The 21,285-nt window shown below is 37.5% G+C and overlaps 1 protein-coding gene across 1 annotated transcript; it reads right to left on the bottom strand.

Annotated features, from left to right (window-relative positions):
- Window positions 1-364: 364 nt before the first annotated feature.
- Window positions 365-1,089, bottom strand: LOC104460923 (the record flags this gene model as incomplete). Its single annotated transcript, XM_010076274.1, is given in 2 exon segments — window positions 365-968; window positions 970-1,089. Coding segments are annotated over 2 exon segments (724 nt in total), but the record flags the coding sequence as incomplete, so codon positions are not given.
- Window positions 1,090-21,285: the final 20,196 nt, after the last annotated feature.

Genomic DNA, 21,285 nt, shown 5'->3' with positions numbered 1-21,285 from the left:
CAGACCAGGACATGGTTGGCTTTCTGGGCTGCAAGTGCACCTTGCCGGCTCATGTTGAGCTTCTCATCCACCAGCACCCCCAAGTCCTTCTTCTCAGGGCAGCTCTCCATCCATTCTCTGTCCAGCCTTTATTTGTGCTTGGGTTTGCCCCGGCCCATGTACAGGACCTTGCATTTGGCCTTGTTGAACTTCATGAGGTTGGCATGGGCCCATTTCTCTAGCCTGTCAATGTCACTCTAGATGGCATCCCTTCCCTCCAGCATATCGAACACACCACACAGCTTGGCATTGTCAGCAAACTTGCTGACCACAGCTCTTTGGGTGTGACCATCCACCCAATTCCTTAACCCCCATGTGGTCCAACAGTCAAATCCATGTTTCTCCAATGTAGAGACAAGGATGTCATGCTGGACAGTGTCAAATGCTTTGCACAAGTCCAGGTAGATGATGTCAGTTGCTCTTCCCTTGTCCACCAATGCTGTAGCCCTATCGTAGAAGGCCACTAAATTTGTCAGGCATGATTTTCCCTTGGTGAAGCCCTGTTGGCTGTCACCAATCACCTCCTTATTTTCTATGTGTCTTAGCAGAATCTCCAGGAAGTTCTGCTCCATGATCTTGCTGGGCACAGAGGTGAGACTAATAGGCCTGTAGTTCCTGAGGTCTTCTTTTTTTCCCTTTTTAAAAATGGGGGTTATATTTCCACTTTTCCAGTTAGTGGGAACTTCCCCAAACTGCCATGACTTCTCAAATATGATGGACAGTGGATTAGCAAATATACCTGCCAGTTCCCTCAGGACCCATGGATGTATCTCCTTGGGTCCCATGGACTTGTGCACCTTCAGGTTCCTTAGGTGGTCTCGCACCTGATCTTTTCCTACAGTGGGCAGTTCTTCATTCTCCCAGTCCATGCCTTTGCCTTCAGTAATTTGGGTGGTGTGGCTTGAGCCCTTCTCAGTGAAGACTGACCCCAAAATAGTGATTGAGTACCTCAGCCTTCTCCATATCCTGGGTAATGAGGTCTCCCATTTCCTTCTTGGGAGGGTCCACATTTTCCCTCATCTTCCTTTTGTCCCTGATGTACCCATACATTTTCATTTTAAAGCCTCAAATCTGTATTTAAACTTCTTGTTTGTGGGTTGGAAATTTGGCTCCAACAACTGATTACCACATTTTACAAATACTAGTAGAATGTCCTCAACTTTCTAGCTGAAATGTTTGTATATGAGAAACTGAAGTCATGCTCAGATTGTACTGTGTTCCATAAATATATTGAAGTGAAACAAACTGTAGACCCAGCTGAGGTAACATCAAAATAATTAAACAGCTGATTTAACTTTCTGTAACTGTCTTTAAGTCTGATTGAGCCCTCATAATGCCTAGAGAAGACCTGCAGTAGGATGTCACCTCATTTAAGTGGAGTGGACAGCAGCAAGGGGAAACCCAGCATTGTTTCTCCCACCTAGAAACATTTGGGAAGTAGTCTGAACTTTAACCAAGACTTTTGTATTTTTCCTTTAGGTCTAAGGTTTTCTAGACCGCAGGATGACTCTGTGTTCCTACAATCTATTCATCATTACCAGCAAGAACTGTCTCCTGGGAGCTGCAAACATGTTGAGATTCTGAAATTAGTTTTCTTGGTGGTTATATATGATGTAAGAACACGGCAGCTTGATTGCCATAATAATGGAACTGCCAAGCTTTGGCAGGGAGCGAGGCAGAAGAAGTGGGAAACATGAAACACATTGTAATTTAAATTCTGGTATTGGTCCAAGATTGCTTTAATTTTACTCATCTACTCCCAGAACCAGGAAAATATATTTTTTTAAAGCCTGCTGATGCTAAATGGCACTTTGGGGATGTAAACTTACTATCTCACCCACAAATTTCTCTGTACCCTGTATCCATGTTTAGCTATGTGGATTTTATTGGTCTTGGGCTCGTTATTTTTGCCTTAGGAAAATATTCTTATTTTACCCTAATTGGTTTCCCCACTACAAATATTAGAAAATGAAAATGTAACACTTTCCTGTAACTTGACAAGTATTTAAAGATGGGAAAATAAAAAGCTAGATAAATTGCAGATGTTTTTCTTGGGTAACTGTCATATTAACAGTTATTGTCTGTTAAAGTAAAAATTATTAAAAGCTTACATTTACGTGTAAGACATTTGAAAAGGATCTTTGTATGTCCTGTAGTATACATACATATACAAAATACATACAAATACATATATGTATACATATATGTATACAGTTATTATGTATAAGCAGCAGAATTGTGCATTCCAATAAAATGTACTTATTACTCTGTAGAGTAAGCAAGATGAAGAGGAATTCCTGTAGAGACAAACTGCAGGTAAAATTCTAAGTGTTGTAGTTCCATTAAAAAAACCAAGAGCAATATTCCTTTCTAAAATGTTCTACTGTTTCTTTATAACTTACTCCCCAAAGTCTCCAATCTGTGGAGTGAAACATACAGCAGAGCTGATTTAGCTAAAATGTATTAATTCCCCGCCCCCCTGCAGTTTTCAAGGGTGACTGGTGATCAGTCACTCTATCCGGTTCATCACACATCTGGACAAATTCTTATGCTGGCAGAGAGGTCAGTGGCAAGTGGACTGTTTCTTACAGCAAAAAACAACAGTTACTACAGGTTTACAGCACTTTCTGAGTTACGTCCCAGGGTATTAATTCATGGACAAGTAACATTGATATACAGATACCCCAAATGTGTTAATGTCTTGTTTGAATACATTTCAGATGTGGTTCTGATGAAGAAAAAGTGCTTAAATATATTCATGTCAAGAAGTGACATCAATAAATCAATATCAAACAGTGGGGAAAAAAAATTAGTGAGTGCATTCAGATTGGAAGGTCTGAAATCCTCTGAGAAGCTATGTTACCTGTAGCAGTCATCCCCTAAAATAGTGAATCTGCTAGGCAAGATGACCAGCTTGCTAAGTCACAACACGCTTTGCATGTATCGCTGCTTATCTCTTAGTATCTCCTACCGGTGCTGTGGAGGTCTGATTCTGCTTTGTTATCTAGGTGAGATCCAAGAACAAGTGTTAATGGTGGTACATGAGCACTTTATCTCCTAGACTGAATTCCAATACACATATACTGAAGTTCTTATTTCAGAATTCACTGTGAGAAATGAGACTTGAATTTGGATATCATGACAAAATAATGTATTTTCTTTTCTTTAAACCCTCTCCAGAATGAAGTAATTAATAAGGATTGTGAATGCCCAGTGTTACTACTACAGTTGTTTTAGCAGAACAGTAACATCAGTATTCTATTCAGTGCTGCAGCCTGTAACACTTACATGGCATAACTACCAGGGGACAATAATGGGTCACACTCTTTAAGTGATAAACAATGGGTTAATACCATCACAAGCAATGGCAAGAAATGTGGTCTTCATCTCCCCTTTATAATACAGGCTGTTTGAGCAGTAAAAGAAACTTGATTAACTTAGTGACTACTAAACAATATATGGTGGTTGAGGCTGTCAATATTCACTGACAAGGTAATCAGCAAGATGTCAATGAGAGATGGTGGCAGAGTGAACATGTTAAAGAGTTCAATGGCTTCCAGCCAAGAAATGATAAAAAGGGTAGAGTGGCAGGAATAGATGGTAAACTATTGTACCACTGCGGAAAATCAGAAGGGAAAGGAAAAACATGTCTGAGCCCTATGTTTGCTATGAAGATTTCTTTGGTCACAGCAAGAGACTTACAGTTAAATCTGTTAAATAGGAAGCAGATTGTGTTCCCAATGTTCCTTCTGCTGAAGCCCAAAGGAAGTTATGTCATTGATTTCAAAAGCAGTAGAGCTGGCTACATAGTAGCTAGGATGGCTCTTAAACAAGCAAAAAAATCTCTTCATGGTTTGTTTATGGCTTAATTTTGTAAGGAAAGATTGCAAAAGCATTTAAGCACTCCACCTAACTTCTGGGAGGAGAAGATACATAAAAATTTTCAACAAAATATGTCCTCAGATTCTTTGCAATCTCTCAATACCTTTGAGTTGTAAAGAACTGCTATTACTCCTCATTTAGAAAAAATACAATGCACCGCAGAACTAAAAGGCAGATTTTAAAATACATTAAGGTGTTTAAAGAAAAAAAATGTGAGATTTGTCAAAAGCAGGTGACAGCTAGTCATGTAACTCTTAAAGATATTTCAGGCACTAGGAATCAGTGGAAATTAAATGTGTAGATGCTTTAAAAAATACCATTAGTTAAATTATTAGTCACAGATGTACGTTTCAAAACCTGCCGTTAGGTTACTTTCTGGTTTCACAGAGGAACTCTGGAATGTAAATAGTAACTGAAACTCATCTCTGAAAATCTACATTTGAAACTTTTATTGGAGCCATTGACAGTATAACTAACTAACTAAAGTCAATGCCAGCATAATAATTTTGCATCATTATTTCATACAAAGATATTGATCTGAAAGCCTTACCGTCATAAAAAGTCTTTGCCAGAAAGATGTCCCACCTCTCCATGTGCTTTGACCAAGTCTGGTGGGTTTGTGCTACACAAGGATTTGACAGACTGTTAAAAGATGTCTTATGAATGAACAGAAAGTCTCATGGAATATTTTGTTCTCAGTGTTTCACCAGTAAAAAATATCCTGAATTTAGAGAGCTGTAATTTTTTTCGTAGTATATTTTTACTCTTTTTCATTCATTCCGATGTTCCTGAGCTACTCCTCACAAATCTCTTGCCACCTGAATTTCTCTGTTTCATAAGCTTCCTTCATCCTGTAATCTAGCTCTCCCATGTTTTGTCATCTTACTACAATTTTCTTTCCTATTCCTTCTGCCATTTTCATTTTCTGTGTGCCCCGTGGTTTGCTGTTGGTCTCACAGTGATTCCTCTTCCCTTTTCCCTATATTCATAATGTTTGCTACAAGCCACAAATGATAAGGATGTCTGAAAAACCCAGTATTCTCTTTTTTCTCCACAAAACCATGTGAACAAAAAAGTGACTGTGTGCATTTCAAAAGGATGGGGAACACAATGCCCTGTGCTCAGAGGAATAGGTTATGGTTTGTTTTACTTCGAGTAAAGAACTTCATTTAGAGTGGCAGGAACTGAAGCACTTTAGAGATTACTGTTTGTTCCAGATGAATTGTCATTGTCACTCTGCAATCTGTGACCTGTCTATGCTTCTTTATTGAAGTTGTCTCATAATTACCAAAGCTACTGTGTTCTGAACCTTGTGAATACTGTCATAAAGGGCATTACTTAGATTGTCCAGCTGGCAAATAGAGTTTGGCCCTTACAGGAGCCTTGGGTGTCCTGTTCTGCAGGTGACATTGATTAGATGTGCTGTAAGGCAGAGATGACATTTTAAAGGTTTAAATATGCAAATGATTTTTTCCCCACAGAAAGGATAGCCTTATGAAATGTTGCAGAATTTTCTCTTACAGCTAATCCAAAAAAAAGAGAAAAAAAAAAAAGAAAAAAGAAAGGAAAGGCTCATAGCTCCCCACATACTTTATCTCTGAGAGAAGCAGCAAGCAGGAGCTAAAACTGGAATGACCTGTGCTAAATTTGTGTGTTGAAAACTATCTTGACCACTTACATTTTCTGTGATTTTACATATGTAGTCACTGATTGGCTTCCATGTGTTAATTGTGTGAGTGAAACAGTTTACTGAGTTGGTGCAGTTATGCAGGCTGGCAAGTTCTCTCCCCTCCCTGTTTTCCTGTGTCGTACACTCAGCAACTCCAGTCCTTCCTCACACCAGGCCAGAAGGTTCCCGAGATTCTTTCTCTCTCTCACCCTCTCTTCTCCTCACATCCTCCTGCCATCGGAAGCCTTTCCTCTGCACTGCAGTTTGTCTCACTGTTCCCTTTCCTCCTCGCAGGGTATAGCTGCAGACCTATCAAGTCTTGTTGAGTGGCAGACTCACGTAAGTACTTCACTCCTGGTGTTTCCCTTCTGCCAGTGTTTTGTGCTTTTGAACGGTGAAACCACAGACCTTGCTCCTGCAGGAGAAGCCCACGGGTCTCCTGGAGCCCCTGGACAGGTGAGCTGCTGGATCTGTTACCTGCACTCACCTGTGTTTGGTGTTCAGGGTAGTGGAAAAAAGCAGTTGCTCTGTACTTCAGGTAAGGATGCACATTATAGTCACATACTGCAGACAAATGTATATCTCCTATAGGGCACACTCCCTGGTGGCAGCATAGAACAAGGACTCCCATGTGTGGATTTATGGCTGATATATGATTCTGTGCTTCTGCACGGTCAGAATAAAACTGGTATGTGAGGAGCTGGTTGAAAAACAAAGAAGCAAAATCTCAGCATAAAAGCTAAACTTGCTTTCATCTTGTTGTAACAATAAGTGAAAAATTGTGAATCCATTTTTTATGTCAGTATAGGTATGAACATTCAGCAATCTACTCACTTTTTCAATCAGATTAATCATTTTTTTCTACTGCAGAAGTAGTTGGCACTAGCAATATAAGAACAGAGGGGCAAGCAGAGAGACAAAATTGATCCCCCATGAAACCCAGCTTAAAAAAAAGTATAAATCAGATAACCCATGTAACTCTGAGCCAACAGGTGCGACACATTTATTCTTTTCCCCAGATGCCCAATTACTATCTTGTTTCCCTTTTAGTAGTAGCCACCCTGCAGATAATTTTGCATTTTGACAGGCATCAGTCTGTCTCTGTTTTATTCGTTCTTCACTAGCTGTTCATTCATTAAGCTTTAGCACTGTGATTCCAAGAAAGCATCAAAGCATCGCAGAAGTGATGAGATATGAACAGTGCCCAAACTAGACATTGCCAATCTGCTATTTTAATATAATTACATGAGCGATACTGACATTAAAAAGTAAGCTTTGAACTATTATTAAACAAACAGCTTAGCTTTTATGTAATTCTAAAAAGAGTTAAGAAAAACAAAGCAGAAGTGGAACTAAAACTTTTCTGCCTTAGAATGTTTTCTATCAGTGCAGCTTCATAGGAACAGTCCTTACCAGATGTTAGGATACTGTCTTCTTAATATTAGATCATTATTATCATGTTTCATTTAGTGTGTCAAACATAAGATGTCAGAATGAAAACCTTGAATACTGAGATATCATCTTTGAAGTAGGCATCAATTTTTTTTTATGAGTGCAATGCTGGATGGCCCATGGCAGTGTCCGAACATCCACATTTTCTACTGTGTGTTCTAGCTGGGTGTTTGGATTGGCAAATGTTGCATTTGAGACTGTGCAGACAGAATTTTGAGAAGCACTTTGGCTTAAAGTGAATCAGGCTTTCAGTTTGTCAGCCAGAACTAATGAACACTCCTGAACACAGAGGCTTAAATGATCAAAAGAACAAATGCAACTGACAGACAAAATTTTGCTGTGCCACCTTGGAGGTCTGTCTCAGATTGTAACTAGAGACATCAAACAAAGAAATAAATAAATTTCGTCTTTTCTTTGGGTATTGTGACCAAAGGCATTAGGGAGTTTAAACCATCATGCATATTCTTTTACATCTTCTATCACACTATCCAGCTGAAACAAGTCTTAAAGATGATGTGTGTATTTGTGTATATACATGTATATATATATCTAGGTTACATATACAGCTGTAATATGTAGTAACATAATAGTTTACATGTTTTTGTAATTTATATATTTACATGTACATATGTGTACATATCTATTTATATGTGTATATATGTATGCATGTGTATAATGTGTATATAGAAAACTATGTATGCACATAGTTTTTAATACTACTTTTATATATATGTAATGTTGATGGATGGTATTTATTTTTAAAAATAGTCCAGCACTGTGCAACTGGATTAGGTAAGTCAAATGGGAAAAAAAAATCCTATCCATGTCACTAAAACATCAGTTCCTTAACATTTCAACACCGATATATTTACCGATATGAATTCGGCGTACATTTAAGGGTTAACTTCAGTGAAGGTAAGGTGCTTCCAAGAGGCAAAATTGAAAGGTAAGATCTTAAATGAAACAGACATTTTATGCACACTCAGTCTCCAGAAGGAAGTAGAATACAGTATTCTTTGCACTGACTTTAAGACTTCACTTTTAACTAAAGTTCACAGTATGGTAATGAGCTGTTTATTTTTGTCTTCAGAAAATGTTTACATCCAACAGAGAGGCTTTAGACATCTGGCATATGTAAGCATGGTAAAGGGTTATTGCCTAAGGGATAATAAATGAGGGAACAACAGCCCTCCAAAATATACACAAAATAATAGATCAAGTTGGTATCTTTAAGGTCAGGAATTGTACATCATCTCTTAAGGTTATCTGAAGTCCCTCTCATTAGAAAGTGCTTAAGAATCAGTTGCCTTAAAACAAGTAATATAATTAAGCAAATATTTGAATAATATTTGTAGCAAAATTAGTGACTTTAAGTCAAATTCTCTATATACATCAATTTTCTACAAACTTCAGTTAAAATCAACAAGATTTAATCTATTTTGAAAACAACATACTAGGTGACCCTGGAAAACCAATAGAAACATGTTTTAAAGCTCACTAAATAATCACAAAATGCCTCAGACACAGAATGCTACAACACCATAAAATATATATAAAAAAATTAAAAAATAAAAAACCAAAAATTACTTTTTATAAAACTCCTATGTAACGAAATAGGACTTCCAGGATTTAGGTCAGTAGATCAATGTATTTGTTTTCCAAAACAAAAGAGGTTTTGTATTACAGGATGCCATGCCCTGAGAGAAAGAGGAAAGTAAGAACAGAGATCTCTAGAGTTTACCCCACTGTAGATCAGTGTGAACCTAAGCACATTATCATAGTAGTCATCTAGCCCTCCAAATCACAGTCCACCGTTTACCTAACTTGCAGCAGTTAACACAGGGTTGACATTAGAGACTTGTAGCATTTATAGTTTAAAATCCAGTGATATGTTAACAAGGATATCTTTTTACGAGGAGAATAAATATTCAGGTTTGACTGTAATGTCTTGTTTGTTTTGTTCTTTTGTTTTGTTTTGTTTTGTTTCACCTGGTAGGGCAAAAAGCACCAGGGAGAGGAGATACAGGAAACCAGTTTGAACAGAGTGGAACATCTCATAGGTTGATGACCAACTGCAAAACTATCATTTTGAACCAACTTCTTTCCTCAAGGATCATATTGAAATATGTTAAAAGGTCACAGAGGAAAAAAACCCTCCCATTTTGAAGAATATTTTAATGATTTAGTCATTATGAGGAAAAAAGTCACTAGAATTGTCATGAGTGCTGTCATCTGTAGTTGGCTTTAATGGAGTTAGCATCATGTCTCACTCTAGCTCTATTATATAAACAGGGGAAAATGGGTAAATCCAAAAGCCATCAGGGCTGTCAGAGCAGTGATTACAGAAATGCCTTTCAGAATTGGATTTTGCTTGCTTTTGATAAAAGTGTCTTTTTCTCTCCATATTTTTTTTTTTACCATTAAAAAGCATTACAGATACATTTTCTTCAAAGTACTGAAAAGGAAACTCTGTTACTTTTATGGAAACATATTAGCTTGAGCTTCTTGGCTAAATCTGAGGTCTGCAGTGACATTATTTGGGGTATTTTGTTTTTCTGTGGTCTTACAACACACTAGTGTGACTAGAGGTTGAAAAAAATGAATGGAAACATTGGAACCCCATCTTTGAATTTGTTCTAGGCATCAGGGCTTCACAATCAGCCAAGACAAAAGATCTTGCTATTTATGATGATCAGTAGCAAATATTATTACCAATAGGCATTGAAAAAATTAATTAAGAGACTGTGAAGCACACTTGCACTGACTGATGTGGAAAGCAAACTGTTCAGCCAAACCAGATAGTAGAGACAACATCAGTTGTACAGGGGTACTGTGAAAGGCTTCTACATCCACATCAATCAGTAACCTAAATAAGCCATTTCTAGGTTGAGGAAAGTAAGCTACTCTTAACATCTGTTTAGTTCTGAGGCTTTGTTCTGATGACACAATATTGCTTAACGTTCCCAAACAGGTTTACGGAAATAATCCTTTTTTAATTGTTGTTAGAAAAGATCAAAGAGTCAAACAAAAAGCTGATCTATGGAAACTTCTGGTTTCTTAAGAAATAGCACATCTGTGTCTTGGTTTCTCTAACTCCCAGGTGAGTTCCTCATCTTCATATCTGTTCTGCAGATGGTATTTTGCTCAGGATTGTATGAACACCTTGATTTCCAAATGAAGAACTGGGGAAGACCAGTGTTGATCAAGTGATATGAAAATGTTCAAGTAAGAATTCCGAGGTTTGGAAAAACTAAGAGTTTATAGTAGATGTTCCAGCCAACCTTGAACAATAAGGGAAATCAATTATAATTTTGTTGGCTTCCAGGCCAAGCCATAACTTTTCTTTTATACAGACAAACTCAAAAACATTTTTTCAGAGGGCAGTGATGTCTTAAGAGTTGACTGTTTGTACCAAATTCAGCTGTTCCTTGATAAATTTCAGCTGCTTTCAGCTTTTAGAAGACAAGTCACAGGTGGATAATGTATGAACCCATAAGAATTGACAGAATGTTAGGAAAGCAAGAGTTAACACCTCAGTAGCAATACAGACATCCAAAGTTGATGACTGTTTGCTGTTCATACTAACTATGGAGTTTAAGGGATTGGTAATGCTCAGAGACAGTGACTATGGTTAGTAAAACTTTGGCCTGTAAAAAGCATGCTTTGTTTTTTTTCCTCCTCACTATCTTTGTAACAACTTTGAGGAAAACTGATGCAAAATATCATGAAGTTATAGTAGATGCTGAGAGATACAACAGCACTGCTGGCTGCACCTCCCGCACAAGTCATGATCCCTGAATCATCATACTTTCTTTAGAAATTTTCAGTGGCTGACATTCCCCAGGGCAAGAGAAAACAGAGAAGACATTTAAACGAATTAAGCAAATACCTTTTTCCTCTGTGGCTTAATTCTCTTATTTGTCTTCTAATTGCTGAACAGCAGACACAGATACTTATTGTCATATCTGTGGCCCTAAAGTCTGCATCTATTCCTTGAAGAGCATGGTAATAACTAGAAAGTGGTGCCCAGCTACTACAGGTGTGTTAGTAAAGAGCACTGATCAGGACCACATGCAAAGAAATGTGAAGGTCCAATGGGAGAGAAGTTGCTTCTGGAAACTTTTGTATGCTAGCTAGGGAGGAAGAAGGGTAAAAGCAGACTAAATCTGTCTTATTCTTTGGCACTTGCAATGAAAGCAGCTGTGTCAGGATTGCAATGCTGAGATTCAGAAGGGAGAAACTGTTCCTTGTGTAGCAGATAAAGGTAGAGTGCTCAAAGGGATCAATGTGCTCCTGGGGTTTTCATGTAAAACTTGGGATTGGACTAAATTGAAAATGTAAAATCTGGGAATACTGAAAATTCAGTAACATTCAAACATTCAAATAGATTTGGAAACCAAATGGGGTTTCCCTGCAAAATACAAGGAAAGATATTTTAGAGTGGACCTAAAAAACTGCTATTTGTAGTTACAAAATAATAGGAAACAGGTCATTTTTCACTTCTTTCTCAACATGCCTTGACGGATGCCACTCAAAAGCATATCACTGTTTGGATTTGATTCAGTCCGCATTTCATGTTTGCATTTAAATTTAGGTCTGTCACAACCGATAAAGAGTGATAAATGTGACATTACTGCGTCTAAAGATCATTAAATGTCAGCTCATGCACTGGCAACAAAATGGCTGGCAGAAAGTCAATGATGCAAGAACTGTGTGGAGTGTGAAGAGTGGAGATGGATCTAGGGCAGCAGGGAGTCATGCCAGCTGTGAGCGATCAATCAATCATTTTATACTGAAGAAGAATAAAATGAGACATAAAATCAGTTCTCTGTGTACAGGTAGAAAGAAAAATATCTTACTTGTAAATGTTTTGATTCATGTCTGTGTGGATCCAGTAACCATGAAGAGAAATAACAGGTCAGTAAAATGCATGCATTGTGCTCCAGCCAAAGTATTTTGATAATTCATATAACACTTGATGTTCTTCTGTGGGTTTCAAAAATAACCTATTTATGTATTCATAGATAGAGTATGGATACTTTAAGCAATTTCTGATGAACAATGCACAATTTCTGGATGTTTATGTGGAGTGATAAAGACAGAATTAAATATAATTGCAAAATTACTTGAATTTTTGTACCAACATTTTACTAGTTTTGTACAATATAATGCCATATCTCTTGGCTTCCTGTTTTTCAGGTTTCATAGCTTGGTTACTAATTGCTAAATACAAACTGCACTTTACAATAGATAAAAGTAATGTCCATATTTAGAAGTTCTTAAAATTATTTCCACCCTAATTTCTGTCTAGTATCACAACCTGCAAAGACTTGTATAACTAATACAATTGGCTTCTCATTTAGACAGAAGACAGTAAAAAACTCCAGCAAAACAAATAGCACACACATATAATCCCCTTCTGTACGAGCATCTATGGAACAATTTTTACTTCCTTTTTTTGAATAATAACTCAAGAGCAAATCCATTTGGATTGTTGGAGTATACCAGCAAGAAAACTGTACGAACTTGACATGATTTTGGATACATAAAGATCACTGGTTTTGATTTCAAAAGTTGCTCTGAGTAAAGACTGTTGTTTATTACATGCAAAAGACTCCAGTGAACACACACACAGGAGCACAGAAGAACAAGGGCGGGGAGGAACCCAAATAATAGCCTGACCCTACTGTTCCCATGGTCAACATGGGAGATCAATCAGCCCATTAAAGGCCTGTCTCCACAAACACAAGGAGCACAGAGGCAGGATGGCAAGTGGGAAAACCCTGATAACATACGCAGAGAAAGAGCCCCAGCACCTCCCAAGAGCACTCCAAGGGGAGCCCTGAGCCTCACTGTCTGGTTGTGAAACCCCACAAATAATCTGCTGGAGAAGCTCTCAGATCAACCGCTGGGCAGACCGAGTGCATCAGCCCAGATACCAAAGGGATCCACGTTGTACATGTCTATGCATGGATGTTCATACTGATCCACCAGAGAGGGCAACAGGATTTAATAAACATCACAAACATTGTTAAAATAATTTTAGCTGTCCATACACAATAAACTCTTGTGTATACCTTACAATCCTTTATTATCTGGTTTATTTTCAGTAATTTTTATTTTACTTTTAAGCAAGAACTATGTCTATTATTTCATATTTAACTGTTTTAATGATCTGTTATGAGAAATCCTCATCTTCTTACTTGGCATATATACTTTGAATATGGCTGCCATATAGTCTTCTCATTCTTATATAAAATAGATCAAGACCAAAGACTGATCTGTGAAAAATAAAACAATGCTCCTTTGATCACACCTGACTTCTTCCAGGCATCAGGGGACGAAGAATTCTTCAAAAAGCCACATTTCCAGAGGCAGCAAAAGCATCAGTGAAACAATGTAGCCATCTTTGCTAAAATATTTTGGGTTTGGTTTTGTCTGGTTTTGGTTTTTACAAAAATTTAGATACTGAGTATTTGAAAAAACATAGGGCACATGGATGAGTTTTTTTTATAAATTTTGAATGCATTTTTGAGTTGCTGAGGTTTGAATTGTCCTTAACAAATTTAAGCAGCTTTCAGGTACTTCTGTCTGCCATTTTCTGTTTTTGCTTGAAAAGGAAAAGACAAAATGTGAGGAATTTGAACAAAGTTTTGCAAGTAAACTGCTTCAGTGTGCTTTCAAGTAGAATACTCCATGGCTGAAAACACAATGCTAATATTATCCTGAAAGAAAGATATTTCTGTCTTTGAACTACCTTCTACAACTCCAGTAAAGACTGAAACTCCTTTAAAAATTCTGGGGAAATACCTTTTCAATTGGAAAGTGAGTAGTGTTTAAACTGTTTTGATGAAACTTCCACAATTATATAGTATAAAGTATGACATATTTGATTTATATGTGATATGTATAACCCTCACATCATTCAGACACTTACCTGACACATAAGAAACACAGCTATGTTCCTCTTCCTATTTCATTTTAGGATCCTAAGTTAGGTTCTCTAATTTCCTCCCACCTGGTGGTATTCTGGAGTGCGACATCCTTTTGTTACATCATCCTGAAGTAGAGCAAGAAAAATTATATATTAGAATAAATAAAAAAATAAAAGCAAAAATCCCCACAGTCTTTCCAAATTATTGTCAACTCTCTGAAGTATTTAGGGTCTCCTACAGAATCTCTTTGTTGGCCTATAAACATACAGCATCACACTAAATACTTACAACCACAAATGCAAAAGTTGAATTCCATATATTTTCCTTATTCAAAAATGTCAAAATATCTTACCTCTGTTTTCAGGATGTATAAGAGGACATCTGAAATTGTACTCAGTCTTTAAGCAGTATTTGCATAATGCTAAATGAACATGACCAAGTCTGGGAGTATGTAGTATATGTGACTCTGAATACATACTTTCCTTCCTATCTTACAGGTTATTCAAAACTTTTAAAAGGCTTTTATTAACATTCAAAGAATATTTAGACCTGACAGATAATCTTGAGAATTTATATTATAGATTTCTTTTAATATTGTCATCAAGAAGATAAATGTGTCATTAATTAGAGAAAACATTAAACCCTCCAGCCTTGCCTTATGTAGGTTTAATTTCTTAATTGTCGAAACAGAGGAATTGGAGACAAACAAGCTCTCAGAGTTCATTATTGCATTGTCCCAATAGCAACGCAACTCCTGTCCCCCAGCAAGCATGCTTCCTGCCTGCGGACTGACTTCTTTCTTAGCTCCTCTTATTGAGGAAATTTTTGAATTAAGCACTTTTTAATTTTCCTTTTCTCTCCTTAAACAAGTCAGTCCAGACGAATATGCTGGATGTGTCCTCTTTATAGAAATACTGAGGATGCTTGGCTGACAGGCCATGGCCTATCTTCCCTTCCTTGCCTTGTGGTGGAAAGGAGAAGCACCTATCTGAGTGCTCGCCCCCAGGCCCTTCACTGGGGCTGTGCTGCGCCACACCGGGGCTCTTCAGGGGTGCCTGTTCTCCCCAGGGGTTCGCCCCTCACTTCAATAGGGGGCTGCTGAGTGACTGTGCAGCCTGCCTCTTGGACAAAGCAGAAAGTCAAAGTCGTGTTGTCCTGGGTTAAGTAGAGGCAGAGGTAACATTCTTCATAATAGCTAGCAAGAGGCTGTGTTTTGGATTTCTGCTCAGAAGAAAGCTGATAAAAAGTGATGTTTACACGGCTACCAAGGTCTTTCAGCTTCTCTGGCTGTCTGCAGACTGGAGAAGCTGGGAGGGAGCACAGCCCCAGTTACTAGCCCAGGATTTGATCTTAGGTTTGGGACTGAGACCCAGAGTGGCCAATAATCTATTCCATAACATACACGTCATGCCCAGTATATAGGTGAGGACCCTCCAGAAGATAGGCCCCTTTTGGTTCCAGATCTCTTTTGCTCCGGGTCATCTCACTCCAGGTGGTCACTCTCCCAAGGCCTTCCCCCCCCACCTGGTCAGCTCTCGGTCTGGCATTCTCTGACTGTTATCTCTGTTCTGTGAGTGTGGTTTCAGGACTCTCCCTGCTCTGGGATCGTTAGCTGGGAACAGGCTGAGCCTTGGTCATCGGGTGGGGGGGCAGTATCACTGTGTATCACTCATATTTGTATATCACGCATATTTGTATATAGTATTATTTTCAATATTATTTTAGTTTAGTCATTAAATTGTTCTTAACCCACGAGTCCTTTTTTTTTCCCTTTACCCCTTTAATTCTCTCCCCTATCATCAGGTGGGGGAAGAATTGTGTGAGTGGGTGTGTGATTTGGCCCCCAGCCATGGGCTAACCCATCACACGTGTTCATTCTGGTGCCCACTTTTCACAGGTTTTAACGTTTGGAATTTCACATTTTTCAGAGTAGTTACATACTGTTACACAGATATCTTTCCAGAATTTACACCTCTTTGTCACCTGAGCCATTCCTGTAGTAAAATTAGAAATATTTGAGTACAGAGAAAAAGTGACAAGGGATATGAAAATAGACACTAATTACTAAATATGAAGCTGGCCCTAGCTCTTCACTTAAACAGTTAAGACAGATGTCAGCTACACAATTAAGCTCTTATGTTTCTTCCCTATGTGAATTATAAGGTAAAAATGAAACTAAAAGAAGAAAAATTAAGAATCCAAAGACTGAATTATCTGGGTTTTTTTTAAATTTTCACAGCCCCTTCCTCTCTTCACTTAATAGTTTGAAAAAAAAAAAAAAAAAGTAGAACATTTGTCATGTGCAAAGGTAAATTAAATAATAATTAAATGTGAAATATCTGTATTAAAAGATAATTAGGTAAGTCAAGCAAGTAGGAGTTATGAAGTACCAGACTGTGACATGGTTTTGTATTTAATATACAATTATATATCACAATATGAAGATAAAGAATAACCAACAATCAACTCATGAAATCTTCATTAACACGACATCCATTAATGAAATGCACACAGCAGGGAAACAAGGCTAAATTACAATACAGAACAAATATAAAAGGAATTATGGAAATACTTAGGGACAAAAATCAGAAAAGTTCAAGTGCAAAAGGAAATGCTGTAACAAATGGACATAAGTCCTCAGCTGGGCCAGTATGTCCAGTCAGGACACCATATTTCCAAAAAGATGCTGACTTTCTCCAGCTTATCCACAGGAAAGTGAGGGGAGTGTTGAAAGCAAAGAAAATGTGAAAGTTTTCTATGAGGAAAGAGTTAAATTAAGGTTGATTTAATCTTAAGAAGTCTGAAGGGAAAACATGATAAGAGTCTTCAAACACGCAAAAGTTACTTTTAAGAAGGATGGGGATAGAATAAGATGTAACAGTTTTAAACTTCAGTGAGCAGATTTGGGTCAGAAGTTAAGAAAAAAAACTTCTGATGGTACAGATACTTAAACTTGGAAGCACATTGCCTAGGAGAGTCGAGAAACTCCAATCATGCGAGTTTTAGGAAAAGGTTGGACAAATGTCTGCAGGAATGGTTTAGATATAGTTGACAATCTTCATGGCAGGGGAAATGACTAAATTACCTCTTGGAAATAAACTTTTGCTGCGGCTAGAAGCAATTAAAATATTTATCAAACATTTATATGTACAGGAGATAGATTAAAGGGTGATCCCCCCCCCCCCCCCCTCTCTCCAAAAAATTTATTTTAATGGGGAGCCCCCCCCCCCCCCGCTTCTATCCAAAATAGATGAACAATATCATTACTTTCCTTGGATGTTATAGGAAAACATTTACTTATTGACCATGTGTTGTAAGCTTCCCTTTCACTCTTCAAAGTCACTGAAAAAGCCAAAAGGTGATAAAACTATGATGTCAATAGGCCTCAATACTACTAATAAAATCTTTAATGTATCACACAAAGCAGGAAAAGACTCTAAGAATCTCACCACTCTGAGCTATAGTATATTGAATGAATAACAGAATCAGGACACCTATTAGAAAACTATAGTTAGGGTTAAATAAAAAACTCATAGGAAAACCTCTTGTCTTCATCAAAGAAATCAGGATTCAATCCTTACTTACAACTGAAGTCCTCTAGAAAAGTACAGAATAAAGATATAATAGGTGTTCTCTTACTTTACTTTTTGTTAATATGGACTAGGAGGATGGGAAGGGAGGGGGAAGGAAAAGTAAAATTAAACTTGATAATTAACTGTTTCTGACTAAGATATGTTTTCAGTGATATTTTTACTCTTGTGGAACACCAAAACTGTTGACCTCCACAACTACTAAAAGGTCATTTTTAAAGTTTTCATACTCTTCAGCAAGCATTTTCTCTCTGTTGTCACAACATCCATATGTCCCACAGTGTATTTTACCCAGTAATTTTCTTTTAGGTCTTCCCTCAGAGAAATTAACACCTGTTCAAGTTAACAGTACTTTAACATATTGGGGAATAGGAATGGTTGTTTTCATGTTCTCATTTAAAAATAATTAACTTAATTCATTAAGGTCATTGAGTGTTTTGCTCAAGAAACCAAAGAATTGTGTCGTCATCCCCCCCCGCTTCCATTTATTTTTGCATTGTAAAGTTATTTAGATTTGTTGAAGATAGGACTTTATGCCTGACTTGTGCTATCAAGCCTGGTTATGCACAGAAAGCAGTAATATTGCACCTTGTTGACAAAAGTGCTCTCTACCTATGAATCTCAGTTTATCTGCACAAACTGACATTTTTGGGTGTCAACCCCCTGCCCCAAATTAATCAATATTCCTGTTTGTAAAACATGTCCCATAAGATTTCTTCATTTGCCATTGATTTTACAGCTACTCACTTGTCAGTGTACATTGTTGATCACAGCACTGCCAAGAGAGAGGGCTATTGGCTGAAGGAAGGAGAAAGAATGGCATTTTTATTCATGCTATCTAAGTTAGATTTATGGAGTGAGGAAGTTATTTTCCTCTCTCAGGCACTTGAAAGAAGATGTACTGCAGTCTATATAAGCCTCTTGTTTTCTGTGTTTTACAGCTACCCAGATAAGTATGAATATGAGGCATGGGGGGAAAGTTAGAAGAGTTTCTTGTGAGCTTTGGAGAGTAATTTTTTTTCAATACATTAAAAAAAAAAAAGTTCACTAGTTTTCATTTTGAATAAAATGTATCAATTTTGCTCAGTGTAGCAACCAGAAAGTTTCAAAGAAAACATGCATCTCCCAACAAGCACAAACTGTGAAATGTATTAGAAAATAAATGTTTTATGTCAATTATCACTAAAAACCTTATTTTCAAAAGCACTTCACAGTTTATCCATGCTGCGAAGTGCTTCTTATCTTTGAAATTTTCAGCCTGCTACACTGAGCAAAATGGGTGCAATTTTCTTTTAATTGTTTTGAACACCAAGTGTGAGAGAACATGACAGAATGCAAATTGCTTCTAAAAGATGTAAGAGGCAGAGAAGGGTGTTGAATTTTGTGGCATCTCTCTGCAATCTGAAAGGATGAGACATATTACTTTTTTAACAATAGGTCAGGAAGGAATGTCTGTCTCCTCAGTTTTCAAGGTTAGGCATGCTCTTTCGTTTTAGTTTGCAATGTAAGACAAGAAACCAAGGGTTTCATGGTCATAGTGCACTAACAATTCTGTCCCCAGTAGCAACAGTTCAGACCCTGGGTCAGAACTAAACCAGAGTCACAGTTTTTGGGGCTTTTCCAAAGCAACCTGCCTGTCTTCCAGCTATGTATACAGGAAATATGGATGGCAAAGCAATCTGTTTTCTTTCGTCTTTCTAACTGGTCAGGCTGAATTTGGGAAAGAAATTATTTTTGATTAAGCTGCACAAATGTGGTAGTCATAATGTGGTGCCACACTATTTTACACAACAGGCCGGCATCTCACAAGGAAGTAATCCTTCTCCTGTGAACATTAAACACCAAGAACTAAAAAATAATAATGAAATGTACTGACTGTCCATCTTTTTTTCCCCAGAACCTCTGCAGAGCTAAACATTTCTATTTCACACAGCTGTTAGGAACCTCCACATACACACGTACTATAGCAAAAATCAAAATAGAAAGAGGACAAAACTTGGAATATCTACAAAATAAGGCAATTAGCAATAATTAAACAAGCACTTTGATGCTATCTCATATGACCAATTAGGCACTGTTTATGAGGCTACCAGTAGATGCTTTCCTCTGCAGTACTTTTCTGGCTTTACCTAGCTAGTTTGCTTTCTGTAGCACTGTATTATAAGGCATAGAGGTCAGATGTCTCTTTGAAAGCCTATAATGATCTGACAAAAGTCTTCAGTGGAGTTGGAATGGAAATTCCCTCAGGATAACTAGAAATTGCATTATTATTGCAATAATTTTTATAGATATTCCAAATGAACACAAGGTTTTTTAGGGGTAAGTGCCTTCTGCAGTGTGGTTTGTTTGTGAAACATGGCAGAACTGTCACACTATTTTTTATCAAATGTGTTGTGATTTCAGACCTTTTCTCCTCTCTTTCTTTGTCAAGGAAACACAGGTTTTCCTGGAAATCATCTTGCACTTCAGTTGCACAGAAGAACTCTAATTTTATGATTTTTCATTCAATTTCTGAGCCTTATCATGGAAGTTCCATGTGAATTTCCATACCTGGTCTCTCTTATGAAGCTGACTGAAATGAAACAAATAACAGGACACACTTGTGAGAAAAATTCAGTGGGCCATAACGTAGAGTAGATCTTCATGTAGCTGAAAATCTGTGTAAGGGCTGGTGGAGGCATTCTGAGTCCACCATTAAAGTCACAAGAAAGGGTATTCTCTACATAGCAAAAGGCTGCATTAAGAGGAATGAAAGTATAGGCCAGGAAAGGGCAGGTCAATCAATATTTTTATAGAAACAATGAGCACAAGGATGCTGCAGGGATTCTGGAGTGCTTCTTTCCCCTTCTTTCTTTCCTTCCCCCAAAGCCGAAGAAATTAAATCAATCCTTTTCTTGTTCTGGATATATTAAATGATTTTTATTCTATTATGAACCTGCTCTTCTTGTTTTTCTTACTTAAGTATGACCATTACTCTTTTATTTGGTTTCTTCTCAAGGCATGTCTACACTACAAACATCTGCAATCATGCTAGAAGTCTTGCACACTAACCATGAAAAGCAGCGCTGTTCAGCTTGGGCATAAATGCCAATGCTGGACTTTTTCACACAACTCTCAAGGTGCAACTGTTGAGGAACTTTTTCTACTATGATCATGTGTACGAGCAAGCCATGGTTAAGAAACAGCACAGATGCATCCATGTGGCATAGACATTTTCTAATATCTTGTATGGCAGGAGTGGGTGAAACTTTGTTTCTTTACATGAGCCATCACAAAAAGAACTGCTTTAAAAGAAGAAGAAGATAAAAAAAAAAAAAAAAGATAAAGTGACCAAGTATCAAACATGCACATTCATGACCAGTTTGGTTTTTGAGCAGTGTAAACTGGAAAGACACAGTTTCGTATACCTTGTGTTTTTCCCATTTTAAGTCTTAATATATCTTGAAATTCTGATTTTTCACTTACCCAAATTACACTAAAGGTGTTCATTTCTGTCTGTGACCTGTCTTTTAAGTCCTCTAAGGGGGAGAAGGTGAATATTTAATTTTAAATGAAGTCTTGTGTTCAAGCTAATCAGAAAGGGAAACGTGTCCTGAAGGCACATTAAGACAAATGATACAGGAAATTGTATCATGAGTGAGACCATAGCTGAGAAAGAAACATTGCAGGGCTTTTTGAGCCTCTGTATAACCTCGTGTACAAGGGCCGTTACGTGCCT

Source organism: Pterocles gutturalis, unplaced genomic scaffold, assembly GCF_000699245.1.
Source record: "Pterocles gutturalis isolate BGI_N339 unplaced genomic scaffold, ASM69924v1 scaffold20273, whole genome shotgun sequence".
In the NCBI taxonomy this organism is placed as follows: Eukaryota; Metazoa; Chordata; class Aves; order Pterocliformes; family Pteroclidae; genus Pterocles; species Pterocles gutturalis.
The sequence above is the reverse complement of the archived record's forward strand: the minus strand, read 5'-3'. Positions and strand labels throughout refer to the sequence as shown.